Source organism: Polypterus senegalus, chromosome 11 (assembly GCF_016835505.1).
Source record: "Polypterus senegalus isolate Bchr_013 chromosome 11, ASM1683550v1, whole genome shotgun sequence".
Lineage (NCBI taxonomy): Eukaryota > Metazoa > Chordata > Cladistia > Polypteriformes > Polypteridae > Polypterus > Polypterus senegalus.
In genome coordinates this window covers 100,443,724-100,468,041 of record NC_053164.1, presented here as the reverse complement: position 1 = coordinate 100,468,041, position 24,318 = coordinate 100,443,724, and the positions used below count along the sequence as shown (strand labels likewise).

Here is a 24,318-nt window from a genome sequence, read left to right as displayed (position 1 = left end):
AGATAAAATTGATAGCAGACAAATATTTAACAATACTTTAAATTGTATGATACTTCCTTAGATGAGAAATACTGAGAGTTTCTACTTAAGATTAAGGTGATCAAAATATTTTTCAGATCTTACCGCCAGTTCCTAGAACCTTGAGAAGTTCAAAGTTTTCCATCCCCACTTTCTCAGTGTGTCCTGTTAGATTAGCTATAAACAAAAAGGGGGAAAAAATAAAGTTAACTCATATATGCTGGCAGTAACAAATAGTTATATGTATAAAATTATATGTATTTATGGAGATGAAGGTTAATCATAAACAACTGGGATATGACAGGAAACCCATGGAAAGAGAGGGATAACATTTAAATGACAGTTTATGCAAATTTCCATTAATATATACAATCATTTAATTTTGCTTATTGTCTTTATTTTTTGCTCAGAAAATGTAGTAAACTAAAACATGAGAATTTCCATCTTAGTATTTTACAGTCACAAAGGGTGCGGTTTTGCAGATTGCTAAGGCTGCAGCCCATACACGAGCACCAAAACAAAACTTGTCTACATTGCATATGTTTGGGATGGCTCTACATTTATGTGCTTATCATTATCTTTACATTTTGTAGCTAAAATTGTACACATTAGGGTACAAATATGACAATGAGAGACTGAACTTTGTAAATCAAATGTTGTAGACCATATGCTATATTACATTCAGAAATTTACATTTTAAATACTTTTTAAACATGGTCACACACATATAGTAGCTGGCTCTTACATGCGTATTTGCATCCTCTGCATAAGTTATATTTATGAATACATAAGGATGCACTAAGCTTAGGTATTATTAGACATTATAAGAAGTTAGGGCGGCATGGCGGCGCAGTGGGTAGTGCTGCTGCCTCGCAGTTAGGAGACCTGGGTTCGCTTCCCAGGTCCTCCCCTGCGTGGAGTTTGCATGTTCTCTTTGTGTCTGTGTGGGTTTCCTCCGGGTACTCTGGTTTACTCCCACGGTCCAAAGACATGCAGATTAGGTGACCTGGCAGTTCTAAATTGTCCCTAGTATGTGCTTGGTGTATGTGTGTGTGCACGCCCTGCGGTGGGCTGGCGCCCTGCCCAGTGTTTGTTTCCTGCCTTGGCTCCAGCAGACCCTGTAGTTAGGATGTAGCGGGTTGGATAATGGATGGATGGAAGAAGAAGTTAGTATTGTGTGAAAATAAAAAAGCCATGTAGGATATAGCGCATAATGATGTAAGTAAAAGCTCAGTTAACTATACCAACTCTCATATACCGGGTGTTCCATACAAATGTATACGCAAAATAATTATAAATACATTTTTTATTAAGATGCATCTAAGTTTTACAATTCATATTAAAGAAGGCAATTGTTGAATCAGTTATCACATGGGTTCAAACTATTCGCTGCTTTGGTCCAGGCACTGCTGATAACATGGACCTGTGGATTTGCAAACATCACAAATCTTTTCATTTGGTATTTGGCCACATTCTCCTTCATTGACTATTTTCAATGTATCGACTGCTGTGGTTTTGTAAAAGAACCCTTATCTTTGAAATGGCACCATTAAAACACAGGCCATTACCATGAGGTCTGGTGAATGCCAAGGCTAGATTTTCATCAAGATAGGCCCTCACATCATGATGGTAGTGGAAATAAAGCTGGTCTTCATTCCCAAACTTTCTTCTTTACCATACTTTATGTACACTTCAGCCTAAATTTGTAGCATGCAATAAAAAGGTTATATATTCACTGTTTATTTTAAAATGTCTTTTTAATGGCAAACCATTGGTGCTGTCAGAATTCATCACCGACACCAAACTTGATATACTGTGTTTGACGGAAACTTGGTAAAAACTGAACAAATTTACGTCTCTCACAGAGGCGACTCCACCTGGTTTCACTTTCCACACAGGGCCTTGCATCTCAAAACAAGGCGGTGGGCTTGCAGTAATTGTCAGAGTAGATTTAAACATCTAACAAATCCAAATTGACTGTCTACTGTCTTTTGAGTGCCCGGCTCTTAAACTGATAATGGAATCAGGTCCCGTCTCACTCACTGTTCTTTATAATACAACGCATCCTTCTTATCTGATCTGATTGAACTTTTAACCCACCTAAGGTCTTACTCTTAAAGAATTATCCTTCTTGGTGATTTCAACATCCATACTGACATTAATACTGTACATCTAAACTGAGAAATGAATTCTTATCCTTACTGGACTCTTTTGACTTGACACAACATGTTGATTTTCCCACCCACTCTGGTGGTCATATATTGGATCTGATCTGCACTTCTGGACTATCTGTTGCCAACATTTACAGCACTGATTTTGGACTCTCTGACCATAAAGCAGTACTTTTCATTGTCTCATTGCCTCACTGTCAGACATGGCATTCTACTGTCCAGAATGGAGAACATGCTGGGTACATGCTGGGTATCTCTGGCACTGCCCTCCAGTGGTTCAAGTCCTATCTGACTGATAGGCAAGAGTTTGTTAGTCTTGGCATCAACAGATCCAGCTCAGCGGCAGTCACACAAGGAGTTCCTCAGGGCTCTGTCCTCGGCCCTCTTCTCTTCTCTATTTATATGCTTCCCCTTGGCCAGATTATTCGTAGCTATGGACTGTGTTATCATTTTTATGCACATGATAGTCAACTCTACTTCAGTGTTAAAAGTGGAACTTCAGAGCTTTCTCAGCTCACAACTTGCCTCAGTGAAATTAAAACCTTGGATGGAGCAGAACTCTTTAAATTTAAATTGCAACAAAACTGAACTCCTGCAAATTGGGACTAAAATGCAACTTAATAAAATGAGCTCCTTCCCTGTCCATCTTGGCGGTGATCTCATCAGACCTGCCTCTACTGCAAAGAATCTTGGTGTCATTTTTGATTCCTCCTTTCTTATTCTGCCCACATAAATCACATTAAGATACTTTCTTACTTTCACCTCCATAACATATCACGTGTTTGCTCCAACCTCTCCTTTTCTAAAGCTGAGAAACTTGTCCATGCTTTTATCACATCCCGCATCAATTATTGTAATTCCCTACTGGCAGGTGCCCCTTCTAATCTTATATCACAGCTCCAGCTTATTCAAAACTCGGCTGCAAGAGTCCTTAATTGAACCACACAGCATTGAGCACATCACACCCATCCTGCTCCGTCTTCACTGGCTCCCTGTGTCTTACAGAATTGAATATAAAATTCTACTAATAACCTACAAAGCCTTAAATGACCTTGCATCAAACTACATCAGTGACCTTCTCCATCACTATGTGCCTGCCCGCCCACTAAGGTCCTCTGATTCTGGCAATCTTGTTGTGCCCCACACTAATCTACACTCTATGGGTGACAGGGCCTTCAGCTGTATAGTGCCCAGACTCTGGAATGACCTACCGAAATTAATCAGATCAGCTGACTCCATGAATTCTTTTAAAAGACAACTCAAAACTCATCTGTTCAGGAAGGCTTTTAGCTCTACTTGACTTCATTCCCCTTCTCTCAGTTTACCTCTCTGTCAAGATGCTCATGTAACCTGTGTGTGTATGCTAGGCCATCAATTATGTTATGTAGGCATTTTCTCTGAATTTACTGGCTTAATCTTCTCTATTTATTTATTTGGTTTGTACAATACTATATACTATATACCCAGCCGTTCTTTCTTAAATTCTGTGAGTGCCTTGAGCGTGGGAAAGGCGCTATATAAATAAAATGTATTATTAAAATGCTTTGTACTAAAGCTGAACATGAATGGTACTTATTGAAACAAAGATTGATTGATAGATACATCTGACCAGAAATAAACCAAGTTATTTATTTACAACAAAAAAGTACTTTGTTTTTATTTAATCTGTTATTTGAATCATCTGAACAAATATAACCTTGTAAACCTTTATCCCAATGTTTAGTTGAAATGACTTAATGAGTCAAGAAAAGGTAATTTACGCCTTCAGACTTGAACTTTACAGTTTCATACTGTACATGCCGGTGTGAAAAGGAATCTGTTATTTGTTCAAAATGTAAATAATGCTGTGTGATTTTTTTAAGTTTTATATTAACTCAACAGCCTGCTAAGTTAAAATATACTGTAAGTTATAAAAAATACTGATATACTGTTGCACAAAATTAAGAGATGTCTGAAGCAACTGGACTTAAATTTTTAACCATATAATTAAATACAACTTTTCATTTGCTTTATATTATAGAAATATAACTTGACATCCTACTAAATGACTGTAAGTACAGTTGCACAATGGAGTTATCTTTTCACATATTCATTCCTGCATAAAAAAAAACTTATAGTACGCTTAAAAATGCTTATAGTAGGTTTAACTGATTTATTTGTTTTTTACATCATAACTGATTTATTTGTTTTTTACATCAATCTGTCCTTCTGTTGTCACATGTTAGGGTTGTGACAAGCTAGAAGTGATTCCTGCAGAAGCAGACACAAGACGGGGTGCAGAACTGAATATAAAGGCAATCAATTAAGTTCATTTTCCTACTTGAATGTCTTTAGTCTGTCAGACAAAGGCAGAGGCTGTGAAAAAAAACACAAAGCGTGTAAGCTCCACATGGAGTTTAGGCATTGTGAAGCATCAACATGACCTGCTGCACCACTGTACTTTTCTTTAATGTGTTCTGATTCCTAAATTACCAATAACACCTGGTGAAAATTTCTTAAACTGAAAAAAACATATGAAGGCGTACTCAAATAGCAAATAGCTAACATCCCCTATTAATTAGACGATGTGAGGCAGTATGTGCTGTATCAGGAAAGTTAACTTTATACTGTAACCTGGGGCCTCATGTATAAACAGTGCATACGCACAAAAATGTTGTGTACAGTACGCCCGTTTCCGCACTCACATTGCGATGTATAAAAACTAAACTTGGCATTAAATATGCACATTCTCACGCCAGCTCAAACCAATGTGTACGTAGGTTTTCGGCTTGGTTTTACAAACTGGCGGCACCCAGCATCAAATAAGTGCTAGTTCCTGTGTGGTTTCCCTTTATGTTTTAGATTCACATACCTGATGCCGCTTTATCAAATACACTGAAATTAACCACATATCGTTTTCTAGTTTAAGGCGTCTGATTGTAATCAACCTGTAACCATATAATGGTGCACAGAATGGCCAGACTATTCCATATACCATAGCTGCTTTAGCGCTATGTTTTGTTACTCTCAGTGCGCCACTCAGAGTATTTTAACCCACTGTATGCAAGTGTGGAATCACAACTAAACAGAAGTTGATCAGCAAGCTCTACGGCAGATTGTGTCAAGAGCGGAGAGAATTATAGGGATACAGCTTCTAGCACATGCTGCCACGCTGTCTATTGAACTGCTCCCATTTGGCAAACGCTTCATTCCTTTACTGTACGGACCTTGCAGTTCAGAAAGTTTCATCCCAAGACCTATAAACCCACTCTATCAATCCTTCAAGTGCTCCTGGTATAACTGTTTGTACTTATAAGTCCTCACTGTAAACTTGCACTACATTTGTAATACTGCATAACCTGAGCCACTTATACTTTCATATTGTATATTTTTCATTTTATTTATTATTATTATTATTGTTGCTGTTATTTTATCATTTTATAGGAAAACAGGGGCTATGCCCCCTGCTCGCTTCACTCGCTCGCCCACCCCCGGGTTTGGTTAATCGGATATACAATTTTAAGAGGTTGTTATTTTCATGGGAATTGTTACATATGTATTATTTTCAATTTTGCTTTAAAACTTTAGTAAAAACAATATGTGGAATTAACATTTCCTCAAAATCACATTGAATTTTGATTCTTTGGTTGGACTTGCATCGTGACAACGCAATGTATGCCTGTGAGTGAATGTCGTTTCTTTCTCTCTAATAAATAAAATGACTTTTTCAAATGTTTGCCCATGTCCTTTCTTCTTCGCTTTGTCATTGACGTGTCATCTAGAACGTATAAAATTATTGTCCTGATAAAATTTATAAGAGCTGAGAGCGGAGGAAGTGTGTCTGCCAAAAGCATTTGCACGACTGAGGTTAGATGACCGTGGTCTTGTTTGAAAATAGTTGTAAGTAGGGCGTGTCTTGAAAAAATCTCATGTTAAAAGTCTCCGTCTCACGGGACCTCATACCACGCCAACGTTTTTGGAATCTTTTAATTATCGCTGGAAACACGAATTAGATGATCTACAAGTCTCCGACTTACAGTTGTGCTTGAAAGTTTGTGAACCCTTTAGAATTTTCTATATTTCTGCATAAATATGACCTAAAACATCATCAGATTTTCACTGAAGTCCTAAAAGTAGAAACCAGTTAAACAAATGAGACAAAAATATTATGCTTTGTCATTTATTAATTGAGGAAAATTATTGAATATTACATATTTGTGAGTGGCAAAAGTATGTGAACCTCACGGATTAGCAGTTAGTTTGAAGGTGAAATTAGAGTCAGGTGTTATCAATCAATGGGATGACAATCAGGTGTGAGTGGGCACCCTGTGTTATTTAAAGAACAGGGATCTATCAAAGTCTGCTCTTCACAACACATGTTTGTGGAAGTGTATCATGGCACAAACAAAGGAGATTTCTGAGGACCTCAGAAAAAGAGCTCATCAGGCTGGGAAAGGGTACAAAACCATCTCTAAAGAGTTTGAACTCCACGAATTCACAGTCAGACAGATTGTGTACAAATGGAGGAAATTCAAGAGCATTGTTACCCTCCCCAGGTGTGGTCGACCAACAAAGATCACTCCAAGAGCAAGGTGTGTAATAGTCGGCGAGGTCACAAAGGACCCCAGGGCAACTTCTAAGCAACTGTAGGCCTCTCTTACATTGGCTATGTTCATGTTCATGCGTCCACCATCAAGAGAACACTGAACAACAATGCTGTGCATGGCAGGGTTGCAAGGAGAAAGCCACTGCTCTCCAAAAAAAAACATTGCTGCTAGGGAATCCATTCCCGGGCGGGTTTATCCATTCCCGGGAATTCGGGAATCCCGCATGTCATTCCCAGGAATCCTGGGCTCCCGGGGATGACACAGTGCACGGGCATCTCACATTTGAACAGTTTTAGAACGACCAACACTTATTTTTAATAAAACTACTGCAATATGTTGACACCAATAAAAGACTAACCTTATCTACAAGCAGTTCATGCTGTCATATAAGTACATGTAAGTAAGTGCATGTGGGATGACCAGTACGTTAGAAGGAAAGAGATCTCAGACTGGCCGCCCTGTATGTCAATCAAGTGGCAAATGCCATAGGGAGGATATATGATAGACTAACGTTTAAAAAAATTTTTTTTTAAAGCAACGTGATCTACCTGATCAGATACTGATACACTTGTTCTAGACAATGCCCGCGCTTGCCGTTGCTCTGAAACACCGTCATTTCAGCTTTTACTGATACATCCAGTTTCTTGTCATCATTCTGTGATGGCAAATTTCTTGGCACAGATAATGCGGATGCAACAAACTGACACACTGCAATTTCAAGTTGCTGTTCAAAGCTGTTGTCTGACAGACGTCAATGAAGTCTGCCTTGTCCCGGCATTCCTGAGCTGCCGAGTGCAGACTCCTCCCAGTCCACTATACTCAGTCATAGTCGGAGCCGGGAGACTGACGACTGCTGCTGGTTGACTAAATTTATCTGCAAAACACTACACCGTGGGCCAAAAAACGTATTTATTTATAACTCTGTTATTTATTGATCGATTTTAACACTTTTACACACTATATATGCGAGCTGGGCCGTTCCCGGTTTCCCGGGAATTACAGCAGTTTCATTCCTGGGAATCCCAGGCTTCCGATTACCTATGGATTCCCTAATTGCTGCTCGTCTGCAGTTTGCTAAAGATCACGTGGACAAACCAGAAGGCTATTAAAAAATTGGTTTTGTGGACAGATAAGACCAAAATATAACTTTTTGGTTTAAATGAAAAGCGTTATGTTTGAAGAAAGGAAAACACTGCATTCCAGCATAAGAACCTTATCCCATCTGTGAAACATGGTGATGGTAGTATCAGGGTTTGGGCCTGTTTTGCTGCATCTGGGCCAGGGCGGCTTGCCTTCATTGATGGAACAATGAATTCTGAATTATATCAGAGAATTCTAAAGGAAAATGTCAGGACATCTGTCCATGAACTGAATCTCAAGAGAAGGTGGGTCATGCAGCAAGACAATGGCCCTAAGCACACAAGTCGTTCTAGCAACGAATGGTTAAATAAGAATAAAGTTAATGTTTTGAAATGGCCAAGTCAAAGTCCTGACCTTAATCCAATCGAAATTTTGTGGAAATACCTGAAGCGAGCAGTTAATGTGAGGAAACCCACCAACATCCCAGAGTTGAAGCTGTTCTGTACTGAGGAATGGGCTAAAATTCCTCCAAGTCGGTGTGCAGGAGTGATCAAAAGTTACTGGAAACGTTTAGTTGCAGTTATTGCTGCAAAGGGGGGTCACACCACATACTGAAAGCAAAGGTTCACATACTTTTTCCACTCACAAATATGCAATATTTGATCATTTTCCTTAATAAATAAATGACCAAGTACAATATTTTTGTCTCATTTGTTTAACTGGTTTCTCTTTATCTACTTTTTGGACTTGAGTGAATATCTCATGATATTTTAGGTCATATTTATGAAATATAGAAAATTCTAAAAGGTTCACAAATTTTCAAGCACAACTGTAAAGTTTAAATCTGAGCAATATATTCAATCTCTTTTTGCTATTCCGTTATTTCACCAAGTAATAATTTCCGTTTGTCTGCGCTAATGCGATCTTTCCTGTCCTTTTTTTGAGACATTTGAATTTTTGTACTTCCATTATCTCTAACCTGCTCTGTATGTGTACCACGCCAACATTTTTGAATTCTTTACGATGTTCTACTTTGTCATCTACTCTTTGTCCTTTATATCCAGCCACGGGTGTGGACTAGTCTCGTGGGACGTATTAGTGTCTCTCCAAGAAAATCATGTCTCGTCTCCTTCCAAGAATTTTTTTTTATAAGAGAGAAATAAATTTATGGAGGATTTACATATTGAATCTCATTGCACCATACAATAACAATAAAGGAATTCAATTCAATTCAATAGAAGAAAGAGCATATTTAAAGATGATGACAACTGGCTTCTAAGTCAATTTAGATTTCCAGGAGCTATCTTCTTGGAGCTCTTGATATTATTTTTAAAATGAAATGCAGTAAAGTATATGTATTACTTTATACAGATAAATTTTTAACTTAAAAATTTTTCACTTCATTTAAATAATGTATATTGTTAATAATTAAACGTGTGGACACGGTGGACAGTGGCAGCGACAAGCTAGTGCCCCATTTAGGGTTTGTTCCTGCCTTGTGCTGTATGCTTGCTGTGAATGGTGCTACCCTGGATGGATAGATGGATGAAATAATTAAACACAAAGATATTTCAATGTTCTTTAAAAGTTTTGAAGAATCGGCATTCTAAGCTTACAGATAGGCTCGACATTTATTAAAGAGCTGATTGTGTGGTGATTCGTTACTTGAAGGAAGAAAAGGAAGGACAGGAACTGGAGGTTAGTACGTTTGAAAGAGACGGTACTGCTGCAACAAATTATTTTATCGAAGGTTGCACACAGCGCAGCAAGCATCTTGCGGGAGGCAGGAACAATCTCGGGACGGGGGACAGCTCATCACTACCACTGTGCCAATTTGCCTACATGTTTAATACATGCTTTAATTCCTATCATCATGAAAATTATACCAAGTATACATCTTATTATTTACAATGTTCAGAGAGCTGTAATATTGTGAATGTAATATATTCTGTGTCCTGTTGGCGTAAGAGAAAGCCTGTTTAAGAAGCATGTAGTGATTCACACACATAGAGTACACAGAACACATAGAATATGAAGCATTTAACGTGCTACTTTATTATGATGGGATCTGAGAAACTCTAGTAAATTAAACATTGATTTTAAGATTAAGTTTACGACGTACTTTAATGACAAAATAAACTACGTGGAAATGGAAACTTCTACCTTTTTTCCACCGTGTCCCTGTTTTTTTTTCTTTTCTCTGTATTCTAATATGCTTCCTTATGACACTCAATGGTGGGCTACGACTCGACTTTTCATGGCAACTTTGACATCTGACCACTTCTTTTTATTTCAGGCAGTGTATGACTTTCTGAACTTGAACTTTCAAGTTACTCCGCTACTCTGTGTCACTCAATCAACTTTCTTTTTTTGTTTATACCACTGCTTAAACCAACAAATACTGTAGTATGTTTTTCCTTGCCTCCATTTGGTATTTGTTGAAATTCTTCTTTTTTCCTCAGTGCTTTTGACATTGTCTTTTCACTGAATGCTGAACTTAAGAGGCTATTTATATTGATTTGCATATTCAAAGAGGCATAATTCTGGGAGGAGTTGGGGTGGGGTGGCAGGCGCGTGCACGTGAATTACATTTCATGCTGACTTGGAGTTATGTAGCGTAAGAACATAGAAGTTAGCGTACTCACAGATTTATGCATCTGGATTTTTTTGTGCGTACACACATTTCCACTTTTGTCCATACGCCATGTTTTAGTGTAAATTCTACACATTGCATTATGCATGAGGCTCCTGGTCTATACCTTATATACATTATATACGCCCACTGGCTTTCCATGCTTACTGTTGTCTTCTTGCAATCAAGGTGTGCTTGTGACGATGTGGGTTCAGGCTCCACACTCCCTTTGATGTTTGGGAACCCTTGAACCCAACACCGTCGATAATGAAACCGAGTGAGCCAGTCAATGGAGGCAAATTGAGCATCTGAGCAAGGGGATGGTTGAAAGTACAAAAGTGCTTTTATTAAAACAGTCAACAAAATAAAGCAGTGCTCATAAAGTGCAGTTCTTCAATAAATAAATAATCCATTAAAAGAACGTGGAGTAAAATCAATAAATAGAAAAAAACAATCCTTAAAAATCGGAGGTTAAAATCTTCTTGTGGAAGCAGTCTTAAAACCATCAAACAAATCTGGTGCTCTTCTGTTAGCGTCTCACCTGCTAATCCCGTTTGGGCCAAGCAGCAGGCAAGACGCTCTCTGCAGCTGCCCTCCTACAACACACGCATGAGACTGGAGACCTCCCGATCCCTGGTTCCGGTATGGCACTCATCCCAGTCCCCGAGACTTGATTACCCCAATAGCCAGGTCGCTCATATTGGGGACTCCACCACCAAGCCTCCCGACTTCCGCTGCCTTTCCATGGCCTCTCTGCGGCTCGTCGCTTTCACCTTGTTACTCCCGCTACCAGATCGCTCAGCGGGAGCGACATCTACACAAACACCTGGGTGTCGGCCTAACACCCAGCTTCCTCGCAGCTGCCCACGGCGCCGATCGCTGGCTCACCACACGCTCCGCGGTCCGCTCTCTCCTGCACCGCTTGCTTCCACGCTCCCCGTAACCTCCGTCCTCTCCTTCCTTTCCTTTTTCTCTCCGATCGTTTTTTCCCCGACGCTTTTCTCCTCCCGACGCTTTTTCTTCTCCCCTTAAAACCGACTCGCGCTTCTTTTTAAAATGACGAGGGCCACAGCAGCTGCAGCATTAGCCGCGGACAATCATGAATGTGGGCAGTTCCTCACCTGTGCACTAGGTGAGAAACGCCCACACCCTACGGATCGTCCCACGGCCCACTATGGCCCAACGTCCCTCGCTAAGCCGCGAGCACAATGATTATTTATTTAAAAATGGCCTTTACTCAACGAGCTGTGGACCCATAACACCACAGTGCTTCAACAAAGTACAGTTAGTATCCATTTATGGTAATGATGAACTGGAGTGTCAGTCTTTACACAGCTGCACTTCTTTTAACACACATCAAGAATTTGTTAATGCACAGCAATGTTATGAAAGCAGACATTAAAAACATCGAATTACTGTTAATGTATACAGACCAAAATCTGCAGGTGATATAAACAATCTAATTAAAGAAGAATGAAAGATGTCATGACAAGTCTGTAACTTTAATATGAGGACCGGCATTAAGGACCTAGAGCTGGGTGCATGGATTTCATTGAAAAACTAATCTATCACTATAAAAATACTCATTTTCTTCACTGCTCTTTTAGTCTTTAATTTTGTTTCAAAACTAAGTCCAAGGGTTATAGAATAATAGAATTAAAAATATTCCTATACATGACATGCTACCACTTCTGCAAGGTCTCCTCACATATGAGTGGGATCGTGTAATATTAAATCATTTGTCAAATATACTCTTTTTCATATCTGGCTTGCTTATGTACTGATATTTGAACATACAATATTTAGTAAAATTAGGAGAAAAACTGTTGTTTCTTTTTTATACTAAGTTTGAACAAAGCCATTCTTTACATGAGCATTTTTGTTAACTCCTAAGAACTGGCCCCTGTTCAAGACAACTATACAAACAAAATCAGCAACCCTAAAGTCACCAAAGGCTCAAGACTGTGAGTTTCAGGCTTTAACCATGTGTATGATTTAAATAAATAAAAAAATGGTGACTTCTGCCTGGTGTTTTTCAGTAAGACTTGGGATACTTAAACACAGCGGATTATCTACTGACTTCTGAATAACTGTTTCTAACATTATAATTTGATAAAAGGGACTGACATGTTGAAGTGTAGATCCTCACTCCAACTGTCAAATTTCAGACAGAAACTAATTTCACGAAAACCGTCTTTACCCTCAGCATATTGGTGCAAAAACAGCATTTCCTCTCACACTTGTCATTTTTCTCACTTTCCATTTAAAGTGTTACCTTTGTGGGTTCAACATCCACTCACAGAGCTTGCATTAGTTTGTTTCCACAGACCAAAATGTAATGTTCTGTTTAATGGCAAATAAAACTTTGCTCAGTAAGAGTGCTGGTGTGTGTGTGACTGTACCCAGCAATAGGTTAATATCTCTTCCAGAATAAATCTCTTACTGTAAACAAAACATTGAACAATAAGCACCACCCCCCCTTTCCACTAGTGGACTTAAAAGGTCCATAAAGGGATTGCACGGATTATAAGAAAAACATTCAAAGCTTAAAAATATGCTACATTTGGAGTGTTACAGAAAGTGTGTCATTATGTTTTGATTTGATTGATTATAGGTATATTTAATCAAGTATCACTGTTATCCCAGCATAAAGATAAAACTGAGAAGAAGATGGCACCTAGGAAATTATACACCTTTAGGGCTAAAAGAGGTGGCTGATTGTCACATTCTTTTTCACCAAATCAATTTTTGAAGCATATTGTTGTATTTTTATATTAATTCTTATTTGTTTGAACAGATGTGTTATGTTTAAATGAGAGATTTTCAAATAAAGGGATAAAAGAAGCAACAAATATGCAAGAAAAAAAAAGCAGGTATTTGATTTTCCTTCCAAAAGTATACTTTGGAAATTTGTTCACATTCTGACAAATCTCTTACTACCTAGGAATCCCAGCTTTTAACACTGGTAAATTAAGTATCTTAAATTACGGTGAATAATTACAATACAGTAAAACTGATTCTACTATTACTGGTACTTTGAGAATGTTAGTCTACATTTATTATTAGGTTATTTGATTACAAAAAACAATACCTTTTACTAATATGTGGGTAATTATTCTTATAATATCTGTCCATACTCTAGACTAAATATCAGAACAAAAAGTTTTGTATCTTATGATAAGACCTCTGTTATTACCATGCCAGCAGATTACATGCTGCTTTGCATAACATTAAAAATATACATTTTTGGTAGTTGCTCAAAGTTTTAGAAGTTGACTGCAACACTGACTGCCATATCCAATTATAACTCTAACTTTACAGTCACATAAGGAAGACAGAAATTTAAAGGAAAAGTTGTTAGCTTACTAATAACTTGTTAAGCGATACCTACTGAAGAGCTGTCGCTCTCTGGGAATACTATGTAACATCATCTTCTTTTTCAATGCAATTCAAGGTTGTTTTCAGCATCGTGCACAAATGCAGGAACCAGCGCTGTATAATGGCCACTCACACAGAGCCACACTTTAACTGGTCAATTTAGAATCAGCAATTAAACCAGCATGCACACTTTTGGTATGTGAGAGGAAAACTGGAATATCTTCTCAGAATAATTTGAATAATTAATAATTGAACATTAGCATACCCAAAATCCCAGCACAGACAGAAAGTAAATGAATAGAAAAAGGGTGAAGAGCACTATATCTGAGATATGTTGGTAATCCTCAGCTAGCTTTGAACCTTCTAGGTGGTAGGTGCTGTGGCATGCTTTGCTTTAAAAATATACAGCAAACAGTAAACACCAAAATATAATTCAAAACTTGTCAACTTGCAACCAATAAGAAGACCGGCCGTGAGTGGACAGATGGCAGGCCTTATCCCCAAGCCACTCCATAGTCCCTTCCTTGTCTGTTGCAACAAACTGGAAACTTGTGGATACGGCAGTTTCTGGAAAGGTTCCTACCTCATTTTAATTCCTGTTGTTTACACTCCTCATTGTCTTTACCTTATTAAGTGTCTGGCTGCATGATTGGCTAAGAATGTTCGAATGCTTCAGTGACGCCGCTGGAAGGCCGAGTATAGTAAGTCGGTGTTGGTTCGAGCAGATAACAGTAAGTTCGGTTGGCTTTTGAAACGCTGGTTTGGTGGGGTGTACTTTCCAGGACTGACATCGTCGACTGACTTGAACACTTCAACAACTCTGGAACCATAAGTAATTTAGAACATATTGCCGTTTGCTTGGCACGTCGAAATCTATCATTAGGCAGTTCGGTTTTGGCATCCATCCTTCTGACATCTATTGGCAAACTGAGTAATGACGGCTGGGGATTAACAACGGTCATTGTTTAAATTTTAGCCGATCTCAGATCTAAAATGACCACACCAACATAATAATCACTCCCACTTTGATTAGAGTCGTAAAATACGGTTTGTTTTGAAAATTTGTTTGCCGGAAAAAATCAAATGAGGTGTGCCAAAGAGCTGAGTTCACGTCTCACAGCCCCGTTTAAATGGGAAGCTCTTCATTACATCTGCCGAAAAGGTCTATTTTAAGCACAAATCAGTGCCATGATAAGAAAATCATTTCAAGGACTTAAAAAAACAAATAATTCTTTGCAGAGAAAGTATGAATTTCACAAACGTAGAATTTGTAGCCCGATTCGATACTGCCTCCAGCTTCAGGCATAACCTATGGCATGCTAAAATGTTCCCCCCACACTCTCTGATGGGGTGTTTATAGCAGGGATGGAGAGACATTTCTCTTAGATTACTTACTTGCGGAAAAAAACTTAGATTACTAAGTTTTGGGAAGTTTGCTCAATGGTGCTTGCACCACTGAAGTGGATCAGTGTCTGGGTTAGGGTTATTTTAGGGAAAATAACACCACAACTTTTACCTGCTTTATTAGCCTTTTTAGCAGGCATTTCAGGGCTGCCACTAGCTTGCTCATCACACAGTGCTCGCTCCACACATCTCCCACTCAACTGCATGCCTCGGTTCGAAGGCCTGCTTTAGCTGCCACAGACTTGACAGATTTTAAAATGGACAGCAGCTTGATGTCAGACTTTGCATAACAGAACCACTTCCAAATGACTGAGGAGACACTGCCAGTTTTGGACACAAGCTCCTTACTTGTTTATGCACGTGCTGCCATCTTGCTTCTTTGTTTATGTGCAAGAATCTCAGGTGGTTTGACTGAGAGAGGGTCCGGCATCAAGAGTTGAGATTTTAATTTTTACACATCAACCTAAACCAAAAGTTCAAATTAATTAAACTAAATTGTTTAATAACCCAGCTCAATGTCTGGTATTATTTAATAAGCTTAGATGAACATATACATGTTGTAACACTAAATGGCGCTATACCAGCACTTAACCCGACATATAGACATTGACAACACATTTTAAAAAAAACAATAAGTTGTTTAATTTCTTCTCTTTAAATATAGTACCCAAAACACCTCCACCACAATAAACAAATAAACAATATCTCCTCCACACCTCCCAGCAAGCTCTGTCCTCTACCTCCCAACTCCAGCTCACTTGGGTCTCCAATAATCCTCTAAATATTCCTTGTGACTTGCCAGCACTTCCATGTCAGACAAAGTTTTTGCTCCAACCCAACTGCTTAATAAGAAGCACCTATTGCTGAAGTAACACTTCTGCTTCACTTTAGTTGTCTCGCTCGTTAAAATTTTGAACCTTATTGCTTAATTTAATCTTAAACAGCTGTTCTCTTGGTTTTTAATTGCTCCTAATTAGCAATAACAGGTAAATGACAAAAGAGACCAGCATTTCTCCATTTAGCTTGTTACTATTTACACCGGTATGTATTTATCATGCACTATTAGGTTTAATTAAATACTTGGAAGGAAAGTGAACAGAAAAAAGTGAAGGACTGAGAATTACTCATCTATTTTAGCCTTCAAATCATTTGGATGTTATCCTTAGAAAGGGGAAAAATATCTAGGATATAAAAATTACATGACATGGCAGAGTTAAAGCACTAACAAGCCATGAAATCAAATTATTGTCAAGAATTGCTTTCTAATTAAGCAACTCGGTTAGAACAAAAACCTGCAGCCACTGCGGCCCTCCAGGACTGTGATTGAGGACCCTTGGTCTATAGTATAATAATAAAAATAACATAGTTAACACTTTAATATATAACACAAGGCTTCTATACATCTGATTATACAGGAGCTTAGTGTAAAATGTTTTTCAAAGAGACACAAAGGAGAGAAAAAAAAAAAGGGGGAATCGCTATTGGAATCGGCTGATCCAGTAACATGATAGTTGGCAATCTATATCGGCCTCACAAAATCCTGATTGGAACATTCTTGTAACTGAAAAATGAGAAACAAACTGAATACATTTAGAAAAAGTAATCTATTGTATACTAATAAAAGGCAAAGCCCTCACTGACTCACTCACTCACTCACTCACTCATCACTAATTCTCCAAGTTCCCGTGTAGGTAGAAGGCTGAAAGTTGGCAGGCTCATTCCTTTCAGCTTACTTACAAAAGTTGGGCAGATTTCATTTTGAAATTCTATGCGTAATGGTCATAACTGGAAGCTATTTTTCTCCATATACTGTAATGGAGTTGAGCTGGATGGCCGTGGGGGGCGGAGTTTCGTGTGACATCATCACGCCTCCCACATAATCACGTGAACTGACTATCAGCGCAGTACGTAAAAAATCAGGAAGAGCTCAAAAAAGCGCTGAAGAAAACATGCATTATATAATTGAGAAGGCAGTGAAACAATAAGAAGCGAGCGACTGACATATACAACCATATTCATGAGTGCTGCTACTTCGGAAACAAAGCACGATGTAAACCTAAACTTTAAATTAAGTTCATAGACAGGCTGCCGCTGGCGTTTGTAATTTAGTGTCTGCCCATATAAGGCCGTCCGTCAGCGGCAATCCAATAGAAACACTGCCGCTAAATATTCACGGGTGAAGGACTGTGATTATGCAGAGGAAGATGAGATGGTCAGGGTGGTGTTTGGCACAAACTCAGCGAAACTGCGAGAGAAACTTTTAAGTACCGGGTCTTAGCTGACATTACATACAGCCGTGGACATCACACGAGATGGCACCAGCACAGCTGGGAACCTTCGATGCAAGAACACCAAGCGGCTCACGTGAACTGACGCAGTGCACAGACAAAAAGCAACAGTTCCAAACAGTGCTGAACAAAAACCGAATTACACAATTGAGAAGGCAGCAAAAAATATGAAGCGTCTGATACATACAAGCATATTCATAAGTGCAGCTATTGCGGAAAAAAAGCACACGGTGGAAAAAGTCAATGTCCCGCTAAACGAAGACAGTGTAAAAAAAAAACCTGTGCATGCAGTGTGTCACATCTCAGATAAAGAGGAAGACGAGCTGTTTATTGATGCAGTAAGAAACGAATCGATGAATGAAACTTGTCATCTTTACAACGATTGACAAACACGGAATGTAACTTGAACACAACACATCGTACAAATACGACCCTGATTGAAACAAATAATGATAATCAAATCCTTGATGACAGCAACATTCAATAACACTCACTAAACAATTACTGTATACTGACAATCATGCTACTTTATTTTTAAAATGTTCCCTTTCTTTTTCATAACTTCTTTAACACACTATTTCTCCGCTGCGAATATATATATATACCCCGATCTACATACTCTCAAATAGACAAGCCACACGCCGTGGCGCAATTGTAGAGGCTTCGCCTCTAGCGCCGACATCCGAGGTTCGATTCCGAGAATGGAAGGACTGAGTATGTACGCGCTTCCCGATTCATTTTACCCTCGCATCTCCTTGGTTTGGGACGTATGAAAAAATATGCGGTTAACGCAGAATCATGTTACGTTATTTTTAAAATGTTTTCTTTTCTTAGCACAAGCACAGCTGAGAAGCTTCGATGCATGTACTCCATAATGCATTTAATCACACTTTCAATTCCAAGCAAAGGGGAACTTTTGTCAATGCATGATTTCCTGGTACATCGATTACACTGATGCACACATCACAGCTACAAAAATGTTAGAGTCGGAATAAAGCGCGTTCCTACAACTGATCGGAGGAAAATTTCATTTCAAAAGACTACCCGAGCAAAGCCTTGATAAAAGCATGGTTTGTGCACACTGAAAAGCAAGCAAAATTAGATGCATTACAGAAAGCAGACTTTGTGGCTCTTACTGGGGATCATTGGACTTCCGTGACCGTTAGTAATTCTAATTACATCTAATTACAACATGTTCAATGATCACACTGTTTTAGCCTAATGTACAAAATAATTTTGGCTAAGGTTACTCAGAGTTTAAAGATTAAGTTGGTCAAATTACCTTTTATGTTTCTGACTTATTTTTTTAAGAAGAAAAACTGCACTTTATGTTGAAATTTTGGTTATTATTATTTAAAGACAATACCCTTCTGAACATGTACTTAAAGTACTTAAACTAACACTTTATTTTTAAGTCTGCCCAATTTTAACCAGGGATGATATTTTTGTTTCTGTTTTGAATTCAAATGCTGTTTAAAAGCATTTTTTTCAGAAATTAAAAGAGCTTGAGTTTGCAATATTCATGTCCATGTCTATTATTTGATTCTGTCGCCCACTAAAACCCTTTAAATTAAAAAAAAAAAAAAAGATTTGGGATTTGGGGCAAATTTTCATGTGTGATTAAATACGATTAATCAAGATTAATTCTTACACAGCCTCTAATTAATTGGATTAATTTTTTTAATTGAGTCCCACCCCTAATATATATATGTAGATTTGTATATATATATGTATATACAGTGGGATGCAAAAGTTTGGGCAACCTTGTTAATAGTCATTATTTTCCTGTATAAATCGTTGGTTGTTACGATAAAAAATGTCAGTTAAATATATCATATAGGAGACACACACAGTGATATTTGAGAAGTGAAATGAAGTTTATTGGATTTACAGAAAGTGTGCAATAATTGTTCAAACAAAATCAGGCAGATGCATAAATTTGGGCACCACAAAAAAGAAATGAAGTCAATATTTAGTAGATCAACCTTTTGCAGACATTACAGCCTCTAAACGCTTCCTGTAGGTTCCAATGAGAGTTTGGATTGTGGTTGAAGGTATTTTGGACCATTCCTCTTTGCAAAAAATCTCTAGTTCATTCAGGTTTGATGGCTTCCGAGCATGGACAGCTCTCTTTAACTCACACCCCAGATTTTCAATCATATTCAGGTCTGGGGACTGAGATGGCCATTCCAGAACGTTGTACTTGTTCCTCTGCATGAATGCCTTAGTGGATTTTGAGCAGTGTTTCAGGTCGTTGTCTTGTTGAAAGATCCAGCTTCGGCGCAGCTTCAGCTTTGTCACTGATTCCTGGACATTGGTCTCCAGAATCTGCTGATACTGAGTGGAATCCATGCGTCCCTCAACTTTGACAAGATTCCCAGTCCCTGCACTGGCCACACAGCATGATGGAACCACCACCATATTTTACTGTAGGTAGCAGGTGTTTTTCTTGGAATGCTGTGTTCTTTTTCCTCCATGCATAACACCCCTTGTTATGCCCAAATAACTCAATTTTAGTTTCATCAGTCCACAGCACCTTATTCCAAAATGAAGCTGGCTTGTCCAAATGTGCTTGAGCATACCTCAAACGGCTCTGTTTGTGCTGTGGGCGGAGAAAAGGCTTCCTCTGCATCACACCCGCATACAGCATCTCCTTGTGTAAAGTGCACCGAATGGTTGAATGATGCACAGTGACTCCATCTGCTGCAAGATGATGTTGTAGATCTTTGGTGCTGGTCTGTGGGTTGACTCTGACTGTTCTCACCATTCGCTTCTGTCTATCCAAAATCTTCCTTGGTCTGCCACTTCGAGCCTTAACTTGAACTGAGCCTGTGGTCTTCCATTTCCTCAATATGTTCCTTACTGTGGAAACAGACAGCTTAAATCTCTGGGACAGCTTTCTGTATCCTTCCACTAAACCATGATGGTGAACAATCTTTGTCTTCACGTCATTTGAGAGTTGTTTTGTTACCCCCATGTTGCTACTCTTCAGAGAAAATTAAAGGAGGAGGGAAACTTACAATTGACCCCCTTAAATACTCTTTCTCATTATAGGATTCACCTGTGTATGTAGGTCAGGGGTCACTGAGCTTACCAAGCCAATCTGAGTTCCAATAATTAGTTCTAAAATTTTTGGAATCAATAAAATGAAAACGGTGCCCAAATTTATGCACCTGCCTGATTTTGTTTGAACAATTATTGTACACTTTCTGTAAATCCAATAAACTTCATTTCACTTCTCAAATATCACTGTGTGTGTCTCCTATATGATATATTTAACTGACATTTTTTATCGTAACAACCAACGATTTATACAGGAAAATAATGACTATTTACAAAGTTGCCCAAACTTTTGCATCCCACTGTATGTAGATATGTATATGTGTATATATATATTTATATGTATATGTCTATATTTGTGTGTATATATATATATACATATATATATATATATATATATGATGTGTATATATATGTTTATATATGTGTGTGTATATATATATAAATAAATAAATATATATATATATATATATTTATATATATGCCAGCAACACTCATGACAATGATAAAAACAATTACATTGTCAATCATGTTACATTATTATTAAAACTTTTCCTTTTCTTTTTCATAACTTCTTTAACACACTACTTCTCCGCTGCGAAGCGCGGGTATTCTGCTAGTTACAAATAAAAAATGTTCAAACCCTTCACTACACAATGGTGGAGAGCCTTTCTGAATGAGCTTTAACTGTCTTCACATTTAACCAGTCACCTTCCAAATCACATTTAGCCTGAACCTGACACCAACTAATGTGACTTGTGGCTCCCTGTATAAAGCCAGCTATAGCACAGTAGGATTTCTGGGAGAATTCTTGGGTCGTAATATGATTTGAATTCACCCTACACAAAATCGGCTATTGGTAGAGGCTTCATGTTGGTTTTCTTGGCTATATACTGTAAAAATAATGCACAGTTCACAGGAAGCTAAAATGGTCTTAATGCATAAAGTTACAAATCAGGAGTGACATATAAAATAAATACAAAAGCATTACACATATAACAGAAAAATGTGAAGATCATCAATAAGAAGTTGAAGAAATGTGACTCCATTAGGACATTGCCAAGATTAAAGCTTCCCTCCAAAACTGCCAAAACTGATGACTCAGCCAGGAGAGAAGGCTTATAAAGGAGCTCTCAAAAGGCTGTCTGCAACCTCACAGGAAATACATGAATTAACGGCAACTTTTGGCCACTGTCTACATCTTACAATCATTTTCCTATCTTTCAACTCTGAAATGTGGGGGTAGGGTGGAAAAAACATAAGATATTCCTGACAAAAGAAAATCCAATCCTGTGCATGTTTTGCAAGAAGAAAACAGTCTTTTAAATTTCTGGTCTGCAGAGTACAAGGCACTGGGGTCTTCTGTCCTAAGTCCAATAAACATGTTTGGTGCAAAGCTAACACAGCTCTTTACCTACAGATAATAGTACAGTGATCCCTCGCTATGTCACGCTTCGACTTTCGCGCCTTCACTCCATTGCCGATTTTAAATGTAAGCATATCTAAATATATATCACAGATTTTTCGCTGGTTCACGGATTTCTGCGCCAATGTGTCTTTTAATTTATGGTACATGCTTCCTCAGTTTGTTTGCCCAGTTGATTTCATACAAGGGACGCTATTGGCGGATGGCTTAGAAGCTACCCAATCAGAGCATGTATTACATATTGAATAAAACTCCTCAATAATATACGATATGCTTCCCGCGCGGTGCTTGATTGTTTGCTTTTCTCTGTCTCTCTCACTCTCTCTGCCTGACAGAGGGGGTGTGAGCAGAGGGGCTGTTTGCACAGAGGCTGTTTGCCTAGAGGATACGGACGCTCCTCTACAAAATGCTGCTTTATCGCGGTGCTTCGGCATACTTAAAAGCACAAAAACACGTATTGATTTTTTGATTGTTTGCTTTTCTTTGCGAGCTCTCTCTCTCACTCTCTCTCTGAAATTCTCTGCTCCTGAAGAGAAGAAGATATATTTGCATTCTTTTAATTGTGAGAAAGAACTGTCATCTCTGTCTTGTCATGGAGCACAGTTTAAACTTTTGACTAAAGGGTGTTATTTCATGTCTAGAGGGCTCTAATAATGTTAACAGTGTGGGAGAGTTTATAAAGGCTTAAAATATATAAAAATAACTACACAAACATATGGTTTCTACTTCACGGATTTTCATCTATTGCGGGGGGTTCTGGAACGCAACCCCCGTGATTGAGGAGGGATTACTGTATTTACAGTCAAGAATGGTGGTGACATCATACTATTGGACTGATCTGCTACAGTGGGAATATAGTGTCTGGTCCTGATAGAGGACAAGATGAAAAGGAACAGCTGTATTGTCACATGGAGGACAGAGTAGGCCTACAGTGAAATTCTTACTTACATGTCCAAAGAACATGTTGCCACTCTCCAGTTGCAAGATAAACAATCTTAACATGCTGTACTCCTTACCCGTTTCTATACAACAAACTCAGTTATACTCCATTGTTCTAAAACCTTCTGGGAAATATCGTGTGAAATCTGCATGCATTTCTAAACAAGTAGGTGTGATCTAACAGAAACATAACCTAGCTGCCCCACCAGCTCTGAATTTTCAGCATCTAAACAGTGCCTCCCCACTCAGGTCTCTTTCAAAGCAGTCATAAAGGTGAAATTAAAGAACATTTTGGCCTTTCAGCTTGACCATGCTTCGAAATGTACGTATAGCCAACTCAACCATGGAAATGCCATAAAATGAGAAGGACCAATGTCCTATGGAGCCAGGACCTTAATCCTATAGAGAAATTTGTGGACCTGTATTTCAAGACTGTGTATTGGGGAGTCCGCTTTGCATGTCACTGAACTTGCACTGTTCTGCAAAGAAAAGTGGAATAAAATTGCAAAACCAGAACTCATTGAAACCTGGCAACAAAGCAATCAATGCTTCCACTAAGTATTACTAAAGAGGTGTGCAAACATTCTCCAAGGCATCCAAAGCTTTTTCTTTTTCTAAAAATAATCACTATTTGTCCTGAAATCAACATTTACATCAACAAAAGCTAAAATTTCAATTAAGGTGTTCACATATATAATTCCCCCTTTATGTAATGCAATCAGACTAACAGAGCACAGCAAGTGCAGATTATTGATTATTCTTATGTGTGCCTACAGAATGCTGAAGCCTAATGACTAGTTGAGTCATAAACTATTAATCCTATCTTTCTCATGAATTTAATTAAGGAAAGAAAAGGTGAGCGCTCCTTTTCCCCAATTTAAATGTTAGATAAATTAATCTGCAGCTAATAAGCAAGCTGTGTAAAATCTGTGTAGCTGTATTGTATTCTTTAGACTTTGGTTATAATGCATATGATGGCAGTAGTTTTTCTTTTTTTTAAATGTCTTTCTCTAATTTTTACAGGTAAATCGTATTAGTGGCTTATTTTCTTTGGACAAGATAAATTAATCTGCATTTTTTAGCAATTTTCCACTGATTGCCAGGTGTCGGAGATGCCTGGGGTGGCGACCCGGCCGGGACGCCTAGGAAGACCGGTAGAGGGCTTACGCTCACCTCGGACCACGTGGGGGCGACCACCCTGGTTTCTTTGGGGGCCACGGGTACAGAGCTTAAAGTTCTACCCTGTAGGGGCCCCTTGTCACCGCCAGGGGGCGTCCCTGTGCCTTTGGAGCCCTGGACCTCAGCACTTCCACCACACCCAGAAGTGCATGGAGAG

At 38.5% G+C, this 24,318-nt stretch overlaps 1 protein-coding gene across 2 annotated transcripts in view; it reads right to left on the bottom strand.

The window, feature by feature from the left end:
- Positions 1 to 24,318, bottom strand: part of rps6ka4 (ribosomal protein S6 kinase, polypeptide 4) — a 135,026-nt gene that overhangs the window by 98,646 nt on the left and 12,062 nt on the right. For both annotated transcript variants that reach the window (XR_005635592.1, XM_039769370.1), the window contains exon 2: positions 124 to 195. Coding sequence is in view for 1 of the 2 variants with exons in the window: in XM_039769370.1 (XP_039625304.1) it covers positions 124 to 195 (72 nt within the window). In the remaining variant the exon portion in view is untranslated. The remainder of the gene's footprint in view (positions 1 to 123; positions 196 to 24,318) is intronic.